The following is a 22,985-nucleotide window of genomic DNA, read 5'->3' on the forward strand; positions in this document are numbered from 1 at the left end:
TGGCTTCTTCCCTCCAGTGCCCGAGCTCCGTTCCCTACAGACTCAGCCACTGTTCATGATTATTCCTACCTTTGCTCATCTTAGTAACTGCTGCTTATCTTTTTGCCAATATATTCCCGAGACCTTGCGGATCTATGCAGAGTTCTGATGCCTCTAGCTCAGTCTTCCTGGCTCCTACTATGGGGCCTGGATTACGTGGATGTACCCAGCTCTGTGGAGCGGCCCTTGCCCTCAGGGCTCACACTGAGAACCCCGTGGACAGCCAGTCGCAGGCCTGTCTTGTTTTCTTGCATCTTGCTCATAACTTCTCTAGCTTGGCTCCAGGTCTGAGCCTTTTCCACCCGTCCTTGCTCACCAGGGCGTAAGACCTGGGCCATGTGGCGGGTTTGCCTGGCTCTGCCCGCTCCCTGTGCCTCCCTGCTCGTCATCTGCACTGGAATTGTCAGCAGGTTTTGCCCTCGGGGATCTGTTCCCTCTCAAAGGCTCGAGGACCGATGACACTGTGTGCACAGCGGTGCCTCACGCCTGAAGGGAGGGACATCAAGTCTCCCGGCGCTCTTTCCAGGAATGTAATGGATAGTGAGATATGCTGTGGGTTCAGCCTCCTAAAAACCAGCAATCTCTCAGTCAGGAAAAAAAAAAAAGTATATACTCTGTTCAGAACATTAAAAAAAAAAAAAAACAACTCTATGATTTTTTTCCCTCAAAAAAAAAAAGAGTAAATTCATAAATGGGAAGAAAAGATCCTTTATCGTTTTGAGAAGTTTGTTCCTGTGTGATCTGTGATAGAATATATTGAAAGCCTCAGATAATCGACATTTCTTGAGGGCCTACTGTGAGCCAGGCATCGTACAAGGTCACAACTAATAGACATGATCTTATCTAAGTCTCACAATCATCCAACAGGAGGTAAAAATAGATATCCTCAGAAATAAGAAACTGGGCCTAACCATGACGGGTGGAGATTTGAGCCAAGTTCCTCTGACCGTGGAGTCTGAGAACAAACCTGGATTGGGGTGGGCGGGCCGGGGGGGGGCTGTGGGGGTCTCCTTACTCATCAGCGGGCACCGGGTAGTCCATGAGTTGAAAGATGACCTTCTTGGGTGAAGTGCGCGTCAGCAAGGTGGTGACCCGCAGCATAGAGTGCTTCATGCTGTGGGAGGGGTCTTCACACAGCTTCTTATAAATAAAATTCACAATCTTAGACACCTGGAAGAGAAATTCCTCAGATGGACCCCAGTCTCCCACAGCAAGGCCACCTTTCAACCAAGGCATGGCTCCATGAAGAATTCAGAATCACCAGAGCAGCAGTGGACACACAGATACGCACCAGCAGAAAGTGTGTGTGATGTGTGTGACCACACAGTGCACTTATGTAGAAGGGGGACCAGCAGGGAGAGGGGGATGGGCAGGGGAGGGGGAGGGGAGGTGCCGGGGCCGAAGTTGATCAAGTCACGCTGTGAGCCTGTAGGATGGCGCCACAGTGGGTCTCACTCTTTTGTGTTACTCTGCGGTGATGATTTTAAAAAGCTGGGCATTCATGAATATTGGAGAAATGCCCATTTTTAGAAAATTTGTTTTGGGAGGCCAGACTTCATTATATAAGGCATACAAGCTTAATGATAGGAAAAAATATATATAATCTTAAAGAAGAAAGTCAAAACAATTGAGTAGAATAATGATGGACATATTTATCTCAAAAGTTGTTCTGAGAATTAAAGAACTGAATCTGCATATTGAGGGCGCCAAGGGGGATGAGAGGAATCAGCCAGAGTGGTGAACCCTGAGCCATAATCTCGCAAACTCTGTTCACAGGTTCCATGTTTGTTTTACTTCTCCTCATTTTTTACCCACTCCTGAACAGGAGAGTCCCCGCTAGACCTGGAATGTGTCTGAAAGCAATGAAGTGTCACATAGTGCAGAGCCCTCCCGTACCATGGGTGCTCCGAGCACCAGAGACCTACACCTCGTCTCCTCCAGGGACCTCCTCACTGTAGGCCCAGAGCTGCTGCTGCTTGGCCTCCTCCTGCTCTGATGAGGCTCAGCCCTAGGACAAGCCAGGCCCTGCCCTGGGTGCTCAACTCTGGGGAGATGATCTGTTTCAAACTCAGAGAAACACTCAATGTGTTAGACCCACGCAGAGCTCCGAAGGCCACACATCATTATGTGCCCCTGGGGCGGGGGTGTATTTTTAACCCCCTAGGCTTGGTAGCCCAGTTGTCTGTGGGAGCTGGGGAAGGGTGATGAAGTCAGAGAACCCCATTTTTGTTCCGTTCTATGCGGTTAGTGGTTTACTGTAACAGAGGATGTTTGTTTCTGGCTTTCTGGTGGTGTTCTTTCTCTCCAGGGACTTGGAATGGCTTCATCTAGCCTCCCTTGGATGCTCTTTCCTCCTGTTAGAGGAGAACTCTGTGGAGCAGAGTGAGTGGGGTAGTCATTGTAGGAGCTCCTTGAAAAAAAAGTCCCTTGCTCTCTCTCCCTCTTGCAATCTTCCCTTGCCCTTCTGCCTGCCACCATGAGATGATGCCACAAGGAGGCCCTTGCTAGATGCAGGATCCTCAACCTGAGACTTACCAGGCTCCAAAACTGTAAGAAATGAATCTCTGTTTGTTTTAAATCACCCAGCCTCAGGGATTCTGATATAGCTACACAAAGCAGACTAAGGCAGAAACCCATATATTCTTTCCATCTTTCTTTACTTATCAGCAAGGAGAGGAGAGGATGTTAGAATATGTGAATGACAACAAGTAAAATAAAAGCAGCTGAATTAGTTTTGGGTAGTGTTTTTACTCATTTGGTAACAATGAAATGTATTTGTGGGTATATGCTATAAAATATAAATTGTTTTATTTTGGTAAATGGCAGTTTGCAATATAGATGTGGATAGCAAAATTTATGTAATAGTTTAAAATTATTTAAAACTAAAATTGTTCTTTTTATTTAGAAAAACATTAAATTCGAACATCAACAAATAATGAATACTTGAGAGAGGGAGACCTCAGAGGAAAGGTGACCATCCTCAGGTGCTGACACACATAATGACACTGTACTCCCATGTGGTGAGGACACGGGTCCATCTTTCATTTTTCCTAGACTCTACAAACTATGCCAAGCTGAGGGTCCTTGAAAACTTGCCTTAAAGGCTGTGCAGATTTCAATTATAACTCTACTGTTACTGTTATTGAAAGATTTCTTTAAAAAAAATCAAATGTGGCAAAATATCATAATGTAATATGATTGATGGGTGGATATTCATCATCATGTTCTCTAAAATTTTCTATATGGTGAAATATTTCATTTAAAAGCCTCATTTTAGTAAAGCGACAGAATGAAAAATGGCAAGGACTATAAACTGAGAGAAACAGATTTAGAGCAAAGTCAAAAAGTAGACTTGAGAGAATACGCCCTCCCCGCCTTTGCTCACTGCTGAGTCTTACCATGATGACCTTCTGGGAGTGATACTGCAGAGTCAGCTTCAGGATAGAGGCTGCCTCAGAGGCAATTTCAAAACTGGCTTCAGACAGTTTCATCAGGAGGGTCCACACAAAGTCAGTCAGCAAGGAGGGCAGTAAAGTATTCCCTACATTCTGCAACCAGAAGGAGAGTTGTGACCTCAGACCTCATAGCAACACAGGAAAATGCTGAACTCAGACACTGGGGGAAGCTCCAGGGCCAGGCAGGGCCTCGAGACTTTCATGGGCCTCTGTGGGCTCTTCCTTTATTAAAAACTAACAGAAGTTATATTTTCTAATAGTGTCAGTATAAAGACGACTATAATCCAAGGGTAATTTTGTTCGGTTTTGTGTTCTGATTTTAAAACAATTCTGCTGTCCAGGTGTTGTGGACATCTTTAGCTTTGGAAATGAGTTTGCTCAGGTCAGAAACAGGTACAGTGAGCAGATGCAGGAGGAGGTGGGCAAGAAGTCAAGGTGACTCAAATGTGGACATCAACAACTAGGAAGAGAGAGGGGGTCTGTCGGCCCACCACTGAGGTCAAAGAACGACTACGCCAACAACCCTCTTCTAACGTCAGAGGAATATCCAGGGACTGAAAAATTAGAATACAATTGTATGATTATGGACCAAGGAAAGATGAATGAACCCTTTTCTCCTTGTCCTTTACATGAGAAAAATCACATTCTTCCAAGTTCAGAAGGTACCCTGTCCCACCAGTAAAGCTTTTCTGTATCGTCCACAGGGATGGGTGATCTCCTTTTTCAATGGAAAAGGACTGAGATCTGAGTGAGACTGGATGACAACCAGCCCTGCTTCCAGTGGGCAGGGGTGAAGGGTGGGATCCTGGAGAGGGATGGAAACCAGAAGAGAGCAACCAAGGCTCCGCAAACCCAACCCAATACTGGAAACAGTTGGCCTTACTTGAAGAAAGCCAAATTGAATGTGAGACGCTGAATTAAAAAATAAATAAATAAAACATCAGGAGGAGAAATATTCTCTTTTGAATATTTATTTACTCAAAAATTTTAATCTAGTATCTATCTGAATGTTGTGGGAGTTTCTCAGTGCAACTTAGAACTAAAGTTGGATGTTTCTGTGAGGTGAAGATCCGGGTATGAAGGTAGACACATCAGAGGATGGCATTAACTTCATCAGATGAGATCAACACAGAGCCACAGTGTCACCCCACGTCTACAGACCTTCTCTTGCTATCGCACCCCCTTGCTGAATGCCCTGGATGCTCCTGTTGGGAGTCGCCCCGGCTCCAAAGACTAACTTCCCCATCCCCCAAGAAGAGCCGTCCAATGGTGAGCCCTGCTAGGCTCACATGATCCTGCCGTCCAATGGTGAGCTCTGCTGGCTCACATGATCCTGTCATCCAATGGTGAGCCCTGCTGGCTCACATGATACTGCCATCCAATGGGGAGCCCTGCTGGCTCACCTGATCCTTACCCACCAATCAGACTAGCCCTGCTGCCTCACCTGATCCTTACCCTCCAATCAAAAAGCACCCCATGCAAACTGTCAAACCACCCCTGGCTCTATAAACATTCAGAGCTGTTCCTCAAAAAACAGGCATTTGCTCTGACGACAAGCCTTGTTTGTTCTTTCATTGGTGCCGAAACCCAGGAGGGAGAATGCCTCGCTGCTTGAGGACCCGCTCTCTCAAGGCTTGCCATCCTGGTCCACTCTTTTTGAGTGCTGTTTACAATACCAGATCTTCAGTAGGTGAGTTCCCCTATGGGGTATCCAACTTCAGACGGGCTACACAGGGGCTTTGACCGTGATCGTCCGGAAAACCTCTGACGCCCAATCTGGAGGAGAGAATGCACCCCACCACAACCTTTACGGTCACAGTGGACTCTCTGGAGCCTGGTTTCATGAGCGGGAGGTCCTGAGGGGTGGAAGAACAGGCACTCCTCTTTCTCTCTCTCTCTCTCTCTCTCTCTCTCTCTCTCTCAACCACCCTTGTCCCTCTCCTGACCTATGGGGGCCTCTTCTTCCCTCCCTGCAGACTCCCCCTTATTAAATTCTGCACACACGATTGGCCTTACTATCAATTAGACAATCAAAGTCAATGGCCCCCAGGAGGATCCCTAGACCCTTCAATTCTCAGAGATCTGTTTAACTTCTGTGAGTGCTCAAAAAAGTGGAAGGAGATCCCCTATGTTGAGGCTTTTTCTCTTCTTCATTCTCACCCCTACCTATCTGGCAGATGAACCCCCTCCCTAACGACCTCCCTCATCTGCTCCGTCCACCCTCTCAGGTGCTCCCCCTGACTCGGCTGACACCTTTAGTTCCCCTCAAACTAGGTCCCGCCCCTAGTCCCACAAATCATGGTCCCTTTAAGAGAGGTTGCTGGACCTGAGGGCATTATCCAGGTACATGTCTTGTTTTCTATGAATGACCCCATGTAACTTGAGCAAAGGTTGGGCTCATTCACCACAGAAGAGAGTTTCAAAAGGGCCCTCCAGGCTTATAGCATCACTTATATGTTATTGGCTAATACTCTCCTTCTTGAGGAACGTACCAGAGTCTGGGAACTTGCTAGAGCCCATGGGGATGAAACTAACTGAGTTAATCCCAGTCACCCTCCGGGGCTACTTGCTGCCCCAGATCAAACTCCCAAAACCCCAGATGGCCGTCATATCCTTATGACATATTTCCTCTTGCAGAACTACCCCAACATCTGGGCCAAACTAAAAAAGCTCAAACAAGGCCCTGCCATCCTCCTGACTGAGAAATTTCAGATGCTCGCCCAGGTCCTGCAGGATGCTTCCTTGGGTTGCCGCCCATCACCAAAAACCCCCCTGGGTGCCTGCTTCAAGTGTGGCAAGGAGGGACATTGGGCCAGGGTATGCCCCGCACCACGCACTCCGCATACCCCATGCCCTAAATGTCAACAATAAGGTCATTGGGGGCTCTGACTGTCCTAGATCTCGTAGGAGGCCTATGGCCAGGGAACCCTCCGACCTTCTGGGCATGGCAATCAATTGACGGTGCCTTGGGTCCTTGTCCCTGGCCATAACAATCAATAGATAGAAACCCAAGGTGCAGATTCAGGTGGATAGGTGCAAGGTTGACTTTCTCCTTGACACCAGAGCTACCTTCTCAGTCCTGACAGAATTCTGGGGGCAAACAGTGCCGTCCACCTCTCCTATTGTTGGGGTAGGAGGAAAGACCATCTATCCAAGAAAGACTCCCCTATTACTCTGTTCCGTAGACAACTTCCCAACCTCTCAGACGTTCCTAGTTATGCCCCAATGTCAAGTTCCTTTGCTCAGCCGAGATCTTCTCTCTAAATTCAATACAACAATCAACATACGGGCTCCTGGCATCAGTTAGGCCCCAGAATTGGCCGGTTCATCTTTTCTGGCCCTTTTGGCAGAAAACTGGCCATTCTGCTCCACTTGTGAGGCTGACATGAAATACCATACTAACCTGGTGACCAGATTGTATGGGATACCCACACCCCCTCCACCATTTCCTGATTATTCAGGACCTTCTTAGCAAGGGGCACCTCTGTCCTGCTCATTCCCCTTACTCCCATACTACGGTAAAAAACCCCAATGGGTCCTACCTATGACTCATCAACACTTCCATTAGGCCCATAAAGTTCTTCTGGGCCTACAACATACATCCTTTGGTTCCCAACCCATACACCCTGCTGTCTCAGATCCTCCACACTGCCACCCACTTCTTGGTCATAGATTTAAAGGATATCTTTTTGCCTTTAACCTGGACTGTCCTTCCTCAGGGATTTCGAGATAGTCCACACCTCTTTGGACAAACCTTGGCCTCCGACCTCCGATCTTTTCACCCCCAGTGCCCCGAATCCACCCTCTTGCAATTTATTGATTATCATCTGGCAAATCTCTTTGCCCACCTGCGGGGAGGAAAGCACCCCACCACAGCCTTTAGGGACTCCTTCCTTGGGCAGATTCGAAAGTCCTAGTCCTCTAACCTTAAGACTCAGCTGATAGAGAGATGCTTACCCACCCCTTCCTCTCCCTTCTTTCTGGCCCTGTGAATATCCGGCCTCTCCAGGAGGAGTCCCGAAAGACCTTGGCCAAGGTCTCCCATGGCTCCGGCTTCGTCCAGGACAAGAGCTTCAACTGTCAGGATACAGTGACGACCAATCTCTGCAGCTCGAACCTGCCACTTAGGCACTCCTGATTTTTTGGCTCTAGCGGGGACGCCCCTTTTGCCAATAAATCAGTTTCCTCCTTCTCTGCGTCCTCTTCCCTCCTCCTTACATGGGTAATTGTCCTCTCTGCCAGTCGACTCTCCCCTACAATGCCTTTTGGATCAAATATAGCACACAGGCCTGGCCCACTTATCCCTTAGACAACCAAAGCAGATGGCCCCTTTTTGGGTCCCTGGATCCCTCCATTCTAAGGAATCTCTTCCAGGCTTTCTTCTTGCTTCGATCCAATCCTGCTCTCTGCACCTCTTGCAAACAAATTCTTCTAGCCCATCCAAAGGGCGCTCAACAGATGACAGAGTTCTCCTTCTTAATTTCTTGGCCTTAAAGGGAAATCGGGCCTCTCCACAAAAGGCCCAAACAGCATGTATCTAGGGTTCTCTCTTTTTCAAGGGAAATTGTGTCTATACCTACACCAAAGACCAAAGATGACTCTCCTTCTTGGGTTTGGCTGGGTACTTCAGGGCCTGGATTACTTTTGAATTTCTCCCTCCTCACCAGGCCGCTATATAATCTGGCCAAGGGCCCCCAGAATGAACCCCTACTCTCAGCGGGAGGGAAGCCCTTTAAAAAGGCCCTCATCTGGGCACCTGCCCTGCATCTCCCCGACCTCTCCCGATACTTCACCCTCTATGTAAAAACAGGGACAAAGTCTGGGCATTCTGTATCAGGAATATGGCCCCACATTTGTACCAGTGACCTACCTATCCAAACAGTTCGACCCCACCGTCAGGGCTGGCTCCATGCCTCAGAGCCCTAGCAGCGGCCCATGACCTCCAGAAAGAAGCACACAAGCTTACCTTTGGCTCCCTGCTAACCATCTCATCTTCCCACCATTAAAGGATTTTCTCACTTAAAACGGGCTACAGTCACTTCCTCCTTCCAGGGTTCTATCCCTCCTTGTCTCTCTTTGAAAATCCCTCCATGTCTTTTCAGCCCTGCTCTCCATTAAACCCTGTCTCCCTCCTCCCATCTTCTCCCTCACAAGATCCCATCCACAAATGCCTGGAGGTATTAGAGACGATTTTACCCTGCCCTGCCACAATTTCTGGAGACCCCTGCCCTCTTCGGACCTCATCTGGTTCTCAGATGGTAGCTCCTTTATACACTAAGGGGTTAAAGTGGCGGGGTATGCTGTCGCTTCCCTCTCATCCATCATAGAGGCAAAACCTCTCCCACCCAATACCACCAACCAACAAGCTGAACTCATAGCTGCCACAAGGGCATGTGAGCTAGCAGAGGGAAAAACCCTCTCCCTATATAATACGTCTTCCATATCCTGATCTCCCACGCAGCCATTTGGAAAGAAAGGGGATAGTGACCACCAGAGGGACGGCAGTCATTAATTCCACACTTACTTCTGGCCTACTACAAGCCTCCAGGCTGCCTTCCCAACTGGGAATAATCCATTGCAAGGCCCACCAAACTGACTCCTCCCTTACTGCTATGGGAAATTCCAAGGCCCATCTTTATTCCATTCCAGTCCACAGAGTCTTACTACTTTCCTTCACTCCTTTTTCACCCTTTCCCCACGTGATAAGACCCTCCTACAACAGATCACTTCCGCTTATCAGATATGCCAGAGAACCAATACCAATACTCCATTAAACCTTTCCCTTCTCATCAGGCCTGCTGTCATAGCCCAGCTGCAGACTGGCAGATTGATTTCACCAACATGCCCTGAGTAAAAAACATAAAATATCTTCTTGTATTGGTAGATACTTTTTCGGGATGGGTTGAAGCCTTTCCCACTTCCAATAAACAGGCCTCTACAGTAGTTGATCTATTGCTTACTCACATAATCCCCCATTTTGGGATGCCCACTTCTATCCAATCAGACAATGGCCCAGAATTCACCTCACAGATAACTCAGGAACTGGCTCATGCGCTATCACTCCCTTGGAATTTCCATTGCCCTTACCGCCCCCAGGCTTCTGGAAAGGTTGAAAGGACCAATCGGTCCCTTAAAGAGACCCTCACCAAGCTCACCTGGAATTAAACCTGAACTGGGTAAAGGTGCTCCCCTTGGCTTTATTGTGCATTAGGGCCTTGCCAAAGAAGGCTTCTAATCTCTCACCTTTCGAAGTAATGTATGGCCGTCCCCTCGTTCCTCACGGACTGCCTACAGAACCCCTACCCATCTCCGAAACCTATGCCCTGCCCCTCCTCTTCCATCTACGCTCTGAACTCTGGTGCTATCAAGACTGGCTCCTTCCTGACCCCAGTCTCTCTCAAAACCCTACTTCCCTAACACCTGGTCAACTGTTTACTATTGCCCACGGGGGGAAAAGCCCCTTCTAAAACCAAATGGGAGGGTCCTGCTCAGGTGATTATGTGCACTCCCTTGGCGGCCAAACTCAAACTACCTAATAACCAGCTTACCCCGTGGATTCACATTTCCAGGCTTAAGCCCGGCACTCCTACACCTTCATCAGAAGAGCCAACCATCGTCACCTGTCATTAAGTACTCTTGTCAATGCTCCCCCTCATTTCTGGCCTCTCTTGGGTCCTCTCTTCACCCTATGTCTGGAGATTCAAGGCAAGTGACCCTAAGGGCCCCCTCCAGCCAGACCCCCTTTTCTTCCTTTCAGATCCCCCCCCTTACTTGCTTGGATCTGGCCGGTAGTGGGACCGTTGTGTGTTATCCTTCTGACAAAGCACTTAGGTGTCCAGAGCATGGTGACCCCTGAATAAGTATGATCATAAGAGAGTACTTAACAGTTGCCTTCTGGGCCTAAGGAGGAACATGTGTGTTTTATTTACCCTCCCAGTTTCGTAAGAATTTCAAGTATCAGTATTTAAAGTTTTGAGGTGTTTTAAATAAAACCTGGAGAGAGCTGACTGCTTTCAAAGGGAAATATGGTAACAATGAGCCATTGTCCTCCCTTGGCTGCCTTCGAGAAAGGCAAAGAGAGAAGCAGCTGGTACACCCAGTTAGGAGAAAGTTTGAAGAGCAGCCTTAATAGAGAGGGGAGAGAGCTAGATTGGACTAAGAATAAAGAGTGGAATTGAGGGTGTTAGGTGCAGATCAGGCTGGTCTGCAGGTCATGCCAAACAAAGTTAGCTGCAGAATAACCTGGCTTCTCAAACCCTCTGTCTGGTTCTATATCACCTGTTTGCTTCAAGCCCAAACGCCCAAGCCCCCGCTCAAGGCTGAACACTTAACCCCCTTTGTGCCAACAAGACAGCTTGCAGACCCAGAGACCCCATTAGATTTGGGCTATAAAAACTCCCTGTGCCTGTTCCTTCCCTTTATCATAAAGTTCATTCAGACTCAGGTGGGTAAAAAATTTCTAATCAAGCTTTTACCAGCCTCTCCTCAGGAATTACCAACTCCTGGCTACCGATGATACCTCCAGTCCAGACCTATGCCGAATGGACTAACATCATCATAGATCTGTGGTGGCAAGGAACATTTGTTGATCTGGTTCCTGAAGTTATACGGGTCTTCTCTGGCCTGATATGGGGGCTCTTTACTTCCCTCCTCTCTTTTTCCCACACAGCTCCATTTCAGCAGGAAGCAGCCAGAATGAGTCGATGCCCACTCTCATTTAATAACAAAGAGGGAGGAATGTTGGGAGTCACCCCGGCTCCAAAGACTAACTTCCCCATCCCCCAAAAAGAGCCGTCCAATCGTGAGCCCTGCTAGGCTCACATGATCCTGCCGTCCAATGGTGAGCCCTGCTAGGCTCACATGATCCTTACCCACCAATCGGACTAGCCCTGTTGGTTCACCTGATCCTTACCCTCCAATCAAAAAGCACCCCATGCCAACTGTCAAACCACCCCTGGCTCTATAAATATGCAGAGCTGTTCCTCAATAAACGGGCATTTGCTCCAAGGACAAGCCTTGTTTGTTCTTTCACTACCTGTTGTAACAGTTGCAAGATATGCTGGGGACTTGACATCCCACCACTTGTCATTTATTTATCCATGCTGGACGTATACTTCAGAGCACAGGCTTTTGCCAAAAACCTCTTGTAAACAGATGAACTGTTTTGAATTATTTCCTTTCCACAAATTCCATGAGTTTTTTTTTCTTTATAAGACAGTGTCCTCTTTTACAAACTGTTACTATATAAAAGGAGGGAGCCTTCGTCTGTGAACAGCCTTTATGTTTTCAATGCAATCCTCCCATTTTAATGGTGTTTGGCTTCAGTGTCTTGAGCTCACACCTGGCTGTGTGATGCTTCTATTTGCGATCTTTGGACTTTGACTGTGGTCCTCTCAGTCTCCTTGCTACAACTTTGGATTCTATGGACCCACCTACTGGTCTTCTTGTTCCAACCTTGAATGCTCCAAACTCACCTAATCCACCTTCTTTGGAAAGTCCCTACCTACTGCTCCTGCACCGAACTTGCTTTGGTCTCAACTGGGAACTGAAAAATTGGTCACACACACAAGGACCCAGGGTACCCCAACCAAGGAATTCCAAACCTGGTAGACATTAAATACAGAAAAGAGAGGACTCCAGGGTGGACGTTGTGATAGCAACTCTCATAAGCCATTTGCAAGAGGCTCCGAGGAAGCTCCCAGTCCCAGCCTCACTAGCCCAATCATGGAGTTAGGGTTTTAACTCTAGGGCACCAGGGGGATGGCAGGGTGGATGAGAATGGTTTGGTGACAAACCTACACAGATGCCTTGTTTCTTCATGAAAGTGACCAACTTCATGGTCAACCAGGCTTGCAATAGTTGTGGGTTGGTGAGTAGGAAAACCCCTTGATTTTGGAAAGATGTGCCATCCTGTATATGCGTATTTAAGCTGTCTTTGTAATGTATTTACTATGTCATGTTAGATGCATTGCTTCAGCTTATCTTCAGCCTCCCACAATTCCAACCAGGGGAGGAGGAACTTCAGCCAGGGGAGTAGAAACTGCTTATGTCTCTAGTTTTAGGAACTCTAGGCCCTTCTTCCCCAGAAGACCAGCTAGCCTGAAGGGCCACCCCTGGAGTTTTTCTGAGTGACTGGCTCCAAGTGTCTGTCCATTTGATAGCCCAGTCTGTACCCAGCTATTTTTTAGCCAAATAAAAAACAGTATAACTAGGAAACATTCATCTTATTTGCATTTATAACCATTAAAATATTTATCAAATAAATATTTGTTATTAGAAAATGCTACAAAGTGCTATACTTGAGAATAATAGACTTAATTCTTCTTGATAGGAATAAAAGTCAGGAAACCAAGTGCTCTGTATATCATGTATCTAAATGGGATGATGGTACCTGAGCAATCTTAAGTTTGTCTCGTTGTAAGGTCTTGGGTTGGATTTCCACTTGAGGAACGGCAGTTAGGTGGCAATAACTTCCAAGTACGTTATAATTTATAGGTGAATTTTTTTCAAGGTCTGTTGTATTAAGGAAAAGAGTTTAAAGTTTCTACTTGATCATAAACTATGATATATTGATCATATATTGACATATGCTATTTAAAGGTCACAACTTTGATGATATTGCTCTTTCCAATTTTCTTTTCCTCCCCAGTTCTATAGAGCTAGTCTTCTATAGCTATGGCACATAAAATATTATAATGTCACTGACCCAGAATGTATAAAGTATTTACAATAAGCTATGTAAAAAATGAAGGACATAAATAATTTTTAGAGATTGACCAGATATCAGATGCATTTAGGCCATCAAATGTGATGTTCAGTGACTGGAAGAAGCTATTTCTAAGTTGCAGGGTTTGCTGATCAGAGAGTTAACTAACTTGGAGGTACTTTGAAAAGGTCTGAGGAGTGGTGCCCCAGGAAAGCCAGGCTCTCAAGGGGAGGTTCAGATATAGATGTCCTTACTTCCAGGAAGATGTGTTTTTAAGGATTTCACTCCATAAATAACTTTATGGAGCTTAATTGACATATACTATTTAAAGTGCACAACTTTGTAAGTTTTTGCACATGCGTACCCCCACAAACCCATTTCTATAGTCGAGAAATGAGCATATCTGTTGCCTCCAGGTTTCTGCATGTATTTCCCATCATCTCACACCTGCTTCCCTACCTTTCTCCAGATTCCAAAGCAACCACTCATCTAACTTCTGCCATGTGCCTTCAGTTAAGTTTGCATTTCCTAATTTTTTATAAGTGAAGTCATATAGTCCCTACCCTTTTTTCCACATTTTTATTAGTGTATTATAGTTGTACATAATGATGGGAGTCTACCCTTTTTGATGGATTCCTTTTACTCGGCAAAATGATTGAAATTCACCCATGTTGTTGCATGAACCCATGGCTCCCTCCCATCATTTCAGCTTTAGATATCCCATTGGGTGTGTAGTAATGGTTTTGAGTTTTGTTTCTTTAACGACTCTGTATTGAACATCATTTGATGTGCTTCTTTGACAAAATGACCATTCAAATCTATTATATGTTTTCAGATTGTTTGTCTTTTTTTCTCACTGAGTTTTGAGAGTTCTTTGTGAGTTCTGGATATGACTCTTGTATCTGGTATGTAATTTTCAAGGATCTTCTCCCTGTCTGTGGCTTAGTGACTAAGAGTGCCTGTCAAAGAGCGGAAATGCTTAATTTGTCATTTTTTTCATTGATTCATCATTTTTTTGTATTGTATATAAAAAGTCTTGACCTAACCCAAAAACCAAAGATTTCTTACAGTTTTTACATCTGGCTCAATCATACATTATAAATTACATTTTAAAATTGTCATTTTCATATATTAACATATTTTAATTGACACATTTTGGGGATGCACTGTAACACCTCTGGAGAGGTGTGTAACATGTAGTGATCAGATCAGGGTGTACGGGCCACCTCACAGCACCATGGTAAATACAAGTTGCCACAGTGCACATCCCCGTCTTGTCCCAAAGCTTTCATGGAGTTCCTTCAGGGTTGCCCTCCTGGGTATGATGTGGTTTTAGGATTTTCACAGACACGCTGTATTAGGTGAAGAGAGTTCTACTTTATTCTTAATCACTTTTTTTAAAAAAAAATAAGGAATGGATGATAGACTTCATCAAATGCTCTTTGTCAACTAAAATGATGACATGGTTTTATTTTTTTCCTTTGTTTATGTGGAATATTGCATTGATTGATTTCAAATGCGAAGCTGAGTGCACTCCTGGGATAAATTCCACATAGTCATGATGGTTTTCTTTTATGTATTATTGTATTTGATTTGCTAAACTTGGGAATTTTTTGCATCTATGTACACGAGGGGCATCTGTTAGTTTTTTTTTTTCTCCTGACTATCTTTGGTTTTGTTATCAGAATTATGCTGGCATCAGAGAAAGAGCTGGAAGTATTCTCTTATTTTCACATTTCAGGAAGAATTTGTATAGAATGTGTATAGAAATGGCATGATTTCTTTCTTAAACTTTTACAAGATAATTTCTGTCTGGAGTTTTCTTTGTGGGTCTGACGTTTTCTTTGCAAAAAGGCTTAACTACGAATTGAGCTTTGTTGATAGACATAGGGGCATTCAGTGATCCCCACAAGTAGCTTTCATGGTTTGTAACTTTAAGTTGATTTTTCTGTTTTTGCTAAATTGTCAAATGTACTGGCATGAAGTTGTTTATAATGTCCCCTGTGATTCTTTTAATATCCAGAGACTCTCTAGCAATGTCATTTCTGTTATCCCTAACATTGTTCCCTTGTGTCTTCTCCCTTTTGGTCTCCATGTTCTTCTCAAAGAATCTGCTACTGGTTTCATTATTTGATGATCTTTCTTGGTCAATTTCTGCTTTCCATTATGGGAATTTTAATCTCATCTTCATCCTTTCCCTTCTGCTGCTTTCTGTGGTTGTGTTTGCTCCTCTTTCTCCAAGGTAGAATCTGAGATCATTGACGTGAGGATTCTTCTCCTTTCTCAGGCAAGTCATCCTGTGAATTTCTCTTTTTATACTCCTTCTATTTTGGAAAATGTTCTGTTTAACAAAAACACTAAAAATGTTTGTATTTTTATGATTGGTGAAGTGTTCTATAAATGTTGATCCTTATTGATTTTTTTGTGTGATTATAAATTGTTGAGAGTTGGGTATTGAATTCTCTAACTGCAATTGAATATTTCTTTACAATTCTTTTATTTCCATCTTGATTTCTTAGAATAATGTATTTTTGCTTTTAGGTATGTAAGTGTTTCAGATTGTTATGTCTACTTAATTACCCCTTAATCATTATTAAATGACTCTCATTTTCTCTAGAAGCGTCCTTTGTTCTGATTCATAGCTGCAATCCTGTTTTCTTTTGATTAGAGAAAGCAAGTTGTGTAATTTTCCAACTTTAACTTTTAACTTATTTGTGCCTTAATGTTTAAAGTGGGTTTCTTGTAGGCAGCACTAATTTGAGTCTTGCTTTTTATCCAATCTGACAATCTCTGTCTTTTCATTTGGGATATTTAGAACATTTACATTTATTGTAATGTGGTTAAATTATTCCCTTAACTATTTATTTGTATTTTTCTTATCTGTTCTTTTTCTATATCCCCCTTTGCCTTCTTTTGGATTAAGTATTTCTTATAATCCCATTTTATTTCCATTTTTGGTTCATTATTTAAGTCTTTGTTATGTTAGAAGTTGCTTTAGGGTTTATACAACACATTTTCACCATATCACAGTTTACTTGTGTGATATTTCATGACTTTGTGCATACAGGAAACTTAAAACTGTATTCAAAAGTTTTTCCCCTTCAAGTCTTGTGCTAATGTTGTCATACATTTTTATTTTTTGTGTGTCCAACAGTTGATTTTTGTATTCAACACTTGATTATCAAAGAAACTTAAATAACAAAGATATTTTAAATATTTATTTACATAGCTGCAATTTCCCATTCATTTTGTTCCTTCAGTTAGATCTAAAATTGTATCTGGTATCATTTTTTTTCTTGAAGGCTTCCTTTAACATTTCTTGAGGTGCAGATCTGCATTCTATCACAATGCATTCTATCCACTTGTATATCTAAAATCTTAATTTCCACTTTGAATTTTGGACAATATTTTTGCTGGCTATGGGATTCTAGACTGATAGCTTTTGTTTCTGTTCTTTATGATGTTGCTTCACTGCCTATGGCTTACATTGTTTCTAGTGAGAAATCTGTGGCATGTGATGTGTCTTTTTTCTCTGGTTTCTTCTCAGATTTCCTGTTTATCATTTGTTGTAAGCAATTTAATTATCGTGTACCTTGATGCTGTCTTCTTCTTCACCTTTCTGAAGCTATATTGAGCTATTTGGATCTATGAGTATGTAGCTTTTACCAAATTTGGAAAATTTCTATTATTCTTTAATTATTTTTCTCACTTTTTCATATTTAGGGACTCAGATTAGACATGTGTTAGGTTTAGTATAAAAGTCTCACAGCTCACTGAAGCTCTGCTCATTTTTTTCATTCTTTTCATTTTTGATAATTACTATGTTAACAAGCTCACTAGTCTTTTTGCAGTGTTAATATATATATATAATAACATATGCTTATATTTATAGAAACAACAAATATATATATATATACATACATGTAAATACATATATGTGTATGTATATTTAATTGTCATGTCATATATATGTTGCTTCTTATCTGAGGGTAAATTTATCCTCTGTCATTACATCCCTGATGGAGCAGAAGATTCTAAAAATATTTTAATGCTTTGTTCTGAGTTATAGTTAGTTTGCTTGGAAATAATTTGGTATTTTCCAGTCTGGCATTTACACTGTGTTAGGCCAACCAATGCAGCATTTATCTTAGTCTTGGGCTGAGTTTTCCCCACCAAGGAAGGAAGAGTCTTCTAGGAATTCTAGCTGATGACCCACTAGAGGGAAAGAAAATAGGCCTTTATTTTTCAAGTCCACTAGGAACCTCTCTCCTTCCCACCCAGCCCTGCCTCCATGTGGCCTTCCTATCCACATCAACACCCGACACTTCCCTAAGCACCGTACTTTACAGATGTTGAAGAACCAACTATACCACACTAGAATTTCTTGACAATGCCAGGAAGATTTTTTAAAATCACATTTTAGAAAGTAAAGCTATAGATCTAGAGATGGGATGTAGAAATTCCCAGACATTCCATCTTCCTGGGACTCCCCAGAATTATTAGGGGCCAATTCTTAATAACTTCAGCAGGAGGCATGAGCCCTTCTTACCGTTCTGCCACTTGGCAATGCAGAGCAGGTGGTGCAGTCCTATGGAGGCCTGGTTCACGATGTCATTTTCAGCATGACAACACAGGAGAGACAGCTCTGCAGCCAGGACACCCAGACACGGGGCGTCCACGCTCGTCTAATGGAGAAGGGAGGGAGAAAATCGTTGGTTATGCCGAGTCAACACTGAATGTCTGCATCCAAGACTCTCATTTACAGAACGGGTTTCAAGGATAAGCCTCAGAGTTTTAAAAATCTGTCCTCAAATCCTCTGTTGCTGTGAAAGGAAGACAAAAAAACACCATCCTGTGTTAGTTACATGAGCACAGAGGGGGACGTTCATGACCGAAAGACCCTGGGAAAGTGCTGGACAAGAGTGCTCAACTGAGGTTAGCTTCTACTCCATGACTAGGGAGCAGCTGGCAGGGAGCAGATCCCTGGGACAGTTGGGAGCAGGAGGATGTGGTCATCCAAATCTTGGAAGCTCCCTTTTCCAGTGTGAAATGCTTTAGATGACTCAGAGTCACTGGGGAAGTGTGATGTTATTCCTCTTGGAATTGCTCGGATTCTTCCCAGAGAAAGGCATGTTTTAAAAACTCAAACTTTCTTCAAAGCTGTTGCCATGAACGTTAGTTCATGCTTTGCCCTGACAAGCTCCTTGTCACACAGGCTCGGCCGAATCTTCTGGCCAGACACAACGCCATCGGAGAGAGGAGTGCAGACGTTAGAGGGTGCATTTGTGAAGGTGCGGGTATCCTTTACCAGTCGTGTGTGTGTGTTTAAACAATCAGGGACTCTGCCCGCAGGCAGGCTTAGCAGACTTGGGGTGGCCTGCAGGTGCTCTTGTCTCCAGGGCAAGTGGTTACATTAACCACAGGTGCTTTGGTGCCTGGAGCAAGAGCTGATGGTAAAAGATCAAGTGAACCCTCTAGAGAGGTCCCAAGACCCACTTCCTCCTCCTTCCACCTTTTCCCATTTACCTTTTCTCATGCATTTTCCCTGAACTCACCCCCCACCCCCCCACCCCCCACACACACCCTACCACACCCCCCACACACCCACACACATGCACACTCCTGAGGAAGAACTGCTGGGTCATGGCCATGGTCATGGCTGGACTGGGATTCTGAGGGTGCTGGTCTCCGCGGGTGACAGGAGGGTAGTGCGTCTTCCCCTGCGGGAGTCGTCTGCAGGCTCTTTCCACTCACACTGTGTAAGACTGGCCTGGGATTGTCCCCTTTTAGGAAGCAAGTAACTTAGAAGAATGTGCAAGCAGAAGGCAGGAGCTGCTCCAGTCAGGGCAGCGGAGAAATGCTCCTGTTCCCTGGAGTCCTTCCTCCTGTGGAGCCTTCCAGGTGTCTCCTCTTCCATTTGAGGGCAGGATCTTAAGGGCCTCCACCATCTCTGCATTTGGGGTCGAGGCAGGGGTGGGCGGTGGGAAGGGTGATGGAGTCCCTGATTTGCTGGCTACACCACTGAAGCTGGGGACCCTTGGGGGGATCGACCCCAGGACTGACTGCATTCAGGTTTTGCCTCTGACGTCTCTGATTTCCCTTCTCATGAGCTTGTGCATGTACCATTATGAGCAGGTGCTTTGTAAAGGGGGTGGTTAGTGGTTTCCTTCTGTTTCCTAGACAAGATCTATTGAGGTGCAGGTCTAGCAGGGTTGGTGTGGCCGTGTCTGGATGGCTAGTGGGGCATGGCTGGAGTAGGCCAGGGCAGCAGTGAGGCAGGTGCACTGATTTAAACCCTGCGTGGTCCCTTCCAAAGTGTGCCCATCAGTCACCTCTCCTCCTGCATCAGGCTCCGGGAACTTTCGTACAGGATGGCCCTGATTTTATAGATGATCTATCCAAGTGCTACCAAGAGCAGGCCTGGAGAAAAGCAGCTGCCCTCCCTAACTCCAGGCCCTCCCGCTGAGGTTTCTGGCCCTTGCTTGCTGGATTCCTTGCAGGCCTGGCCTCTCCAGTTCTTCAGCATAACAATAACCATTGTTCTAAGTCCCAGATTTCAGAGGCAGTCTCTTCTGAGTATCATAACTGCTTCTGAGGCAGGAGTAGACAGAAATGGGGACCTCAGAAAATGGGGGTCCCACCAGCCCAGATTAAAACCCTGGGCTAGAGCTTGTTATTTGTATTTGGTTTGGGCTGCCTGGATGCCCCCACATCTGTCCTTACCCCAGGTTTCCTTGACTACCCTAATGTTAGCCTGCTCCAAGGAGCTGTTTTGAACCCAAACAATTCTTTTGTTTTAAGGAACAATTACAGGACACAGTCAGGTTGACACACACATTAACCATCCCATTATGGGAATAAGAAATTAAAACTGTAAACTTTCAACTGAGTCAGAGAAAGAGAACAATCTAGGGGACTCTCCAGTGAAGGGTCACTTCCTCATCAAAACAGTATGTAAGGCTTGTGTGGTGGGCACACGCCTGGAATCCCAGCAGCTCAGGAGGCTGAGGCAGGAGGATCTCGAGTTCAAAAACCTCAGCAACTTAATGAGGCTCCAAGCAACTTAGCAAGACCTGGTCTCTACATAAAATATCACATGGCTGGGGGTGTGGCTCAGTGAGTAAGTGTCCCGTTTCAATGCCTGGTATCAAAAAACAAAGAAACTAAAACAACCCAAACAGTATAGAAACCCTTGGACAGAGACCCTCTTTGGGACTCTCACAAGCGGTTGGAGCTTTCTTCCAATAAATCTGTTACGACATTCTCACTCTCCATCATCTGCATACTTCATTCTTCAAGTGCATGAGATGAGAACCCTCCAGCGCTCCCGTGTCCCTCTGGAAGTCGCCCCGTGCCTCCAAAGAGCCGGCTTCACTTCTGTTTCTAGCCCCAGTTTGGGGTTTGGCCTACCTGTTTCTGCTATGATAAATGAGGATTCAGCTCAGTCACACCCTCCACTTCGACCCGCTCCTCTTAACAGAGCAGATTAACCACTATTGTCTGTTACGATTGTCAGTTTTTCTACTTTAGAGTTTTACCTTTTAGTTCTTGTTTCGTGAAATAGAGACATCTCCCTGGTTCTCTGACTTAGGGGTCAGTGGTTGGGAGTGTGCTTCTCTTTAACTTCCCTCTGTCGTTTCTAGTTTCCTACTCTTGAAACCTGTGATTTTTTTTTTTTTTTGCATTTTTTTATTATATTACATGATATGAAATTTGCCATTTGGGCCATTTTAAAGTAAATAATTTAGTTGGCAGTAAGTACCCTGCTAATGCTGTGCAACCCTTGCCATTACCTCATTCCAGAACTTTCCATCGCCTCAGGTAGAAGCCCTCTGCCATGAAGCAGTGACTGATGGTCCCCCTCCTGGCCCGGCAGCCGGTGTCCCTCAGGGTTCGCCTGTTGCCTAGTACACACACAGGGGATCATATAACACACAGCTTTCTCTTGGGTCGGCATCTTTTACTTAGTATGAGGTGTTCACGCTTTGGCCATGGGGAAGTGTATCACACCCGCACTCGACGGGGTAACGTGCCTTTGTATGACGACGTCAGGTTTGGTTGGTCCATCTGTCTGTCGATGGGCATTTGGGTTGTTTCCGTTCTTGGAAATTTGAATTTTGCTGCAGTAAACACTTATGGACAAGTTTTTGTTTGAACATCTGTTTTACGTTTTTGGGGTGGGGGTTGTGCCTAGCAGGACTGCTTGGCCACGTGGTAATTTGGTGTTGAACTTGTTGAAGAAACTTTCCCTGTTCTCTGCACTTTCATTTTTGTGTTGCTGTGTTTATAACATTCATATTGTGATCAGTAATTCCTTTAAGGATTTTAGTGCTTGGTCTTCGAGTGATCTTAAAAATTGAAAATCGATAATATGGTCTTGTGACTAAATAATGATGCTCAATGCATAGTTCACGCTCGGGTTAGTTATATTTCCTTTTGGCATATACATGTGCCTTCTCCACTCTTTTTGAAAATAAATTCTCATCTGTGTCTTGAATTATCTCCTTTTGATAGTCATTTTTTTTCCCTCTTTATTTGCCTTTGCAGATCTTTTAATTGAAGGGTTTTCTCAAATGTCTGGCAAATTTTGATGTCTCTTCATATTTGAGGACAAAGTGCCTCTTGGTGGGGTTTTGTCTGTAGCAAGGCTTGCCAGCGGGTGGTTGGGAGTGTAGGCTGGGTCCTCCTGCAGTAAACAAAATGCATGATTCTTCTATCAGAGAACTTAATGATGGTTTTTGTGTTAGTCAGTTCTTCATCACTGTGACTAAGATACCTGATGAGAACATCTTAGAGGAGAAAAAAATTATGGGATTCACAGTTTCAGAGGTTTTCATCCAGGTCAGTCGACTCCATTTCTCTGGGCCAGAGGCGATGTTGGAATGGTGGGGCAGAGGGAAGCTTCTCTCCTGGAAAGGAGAGTTGGGGGCGGAGGCAGGGACAGACACAGTCCACGGGCCTTGCCCCCAGGGTCCCCCACTGCCTGCAGTTACCAGTGCATTCAGCTACCCACAGGCGAATCCAGCAAATGGATTAGCCCACTGCTGAGGTCAGAGCCCTGATGGGAGTCTTGACCACCTCTGTACCTCGCTGCCCTGGGGTCACGCTGTCAAACCACAGAAGATTTGGGGGAAAAAAGAAGAAAGAAAGAAAGGAAGGAAGGAAGGAAGGAAGGAAGGAAGGAAGGAAGGAAGGAGGGAGGGAGGGAGGGAGGGAGGGAGGAAGGAAGGAAGGAAGGAAGGAAGGAAGGAAGGAGGGAAGGAGGCAGTTCTCGAATTCCGTCTGCTGATGAACTCCTTGTGCATCAAGGGGAAGGGGACGCCGAGCCTTCTGATTGTGCTAATTGAGCTTTCAATGACTGCTCAGCTGATGTGCCTGCACTCAGCCCTCCCTTGACCCCTCGCTTCACACCCTCCCTTCTTCATTGCTTGGGATTTTACAGCTCCAGACCCCACCTTAGTGGTCATGGGTTCCTGCTTTGGTTCCGTGGACAGACTTTTATATTCCCATCTTTCCTCTGTCTTCCAGAAGTTTGCTGGCATTGCTGGCCCACTGAAAAGCCTTCACCAAGCCTCTTTGTGGATGTGACTTTAGACTTTAAAACTTTCTGTTACTATCACTTTGTGAGGACTCTGGAGGGAGAGGAGATAAATACACAGGGACCACCTGTGTATTATTTAATTGGGACTCTTCCACCCATTTCTAAATGCAAATGTGCCAAAGGAGCACAGGTAGGAGCAGTCTCTGCGAATGCAACAAGATGATGTGCTTAGCTCACACTTCTC

General features: G+C 44.9%; 1 protein-coding gene across 1 annotated transcript in view; it reads right to left on the reverse strand.

Moving 5' to 3' along the window:
* Positions 1-22,985, reverse strand: part of Mroh9 (maestro heat like repeat family member 9) — a 138,502-nt gene that overhangs the window by 15,738 nt on the left and 99,779 nt on the right. The window contains exons 8-11 of the mRNA XM_077105069.1: positions 17,750-17,885; positions 6,341-6,348; positions 3,438-3,587; positions 1,055-1,209 (exon numbers count right to left, since the gene is read on the reverse strand). Coding sequence (XP_076961184.1) covers positions 1,055-1,209; positions 3,438-3,587; positions 6,341-6,348; positions 17,750-17,885 — 449 coding nt within the window. The remainder of the gene's footprint in view (positions 1-1,054; positions 1,210-3,437; positions 3,588-6,340; positions 6,349-17,749; positions 17,886-22,985) is intronic.

Source organism: Callospermophilus lateralis, chromosome 13 (genome assembly GCF_048772815.1).
Source record: "Callospermophilus lateralis isolate mCalLat2 chromosome 13, mCalLat2.hap1, whole genome shotgun sequence".
Taxonomy (NCBI): Eukaryota; Metazoa; Chordata; class Mammalia; order Rodentia; family Sciuridae; genus Callospermophilus; species Callospermophilus lateralis.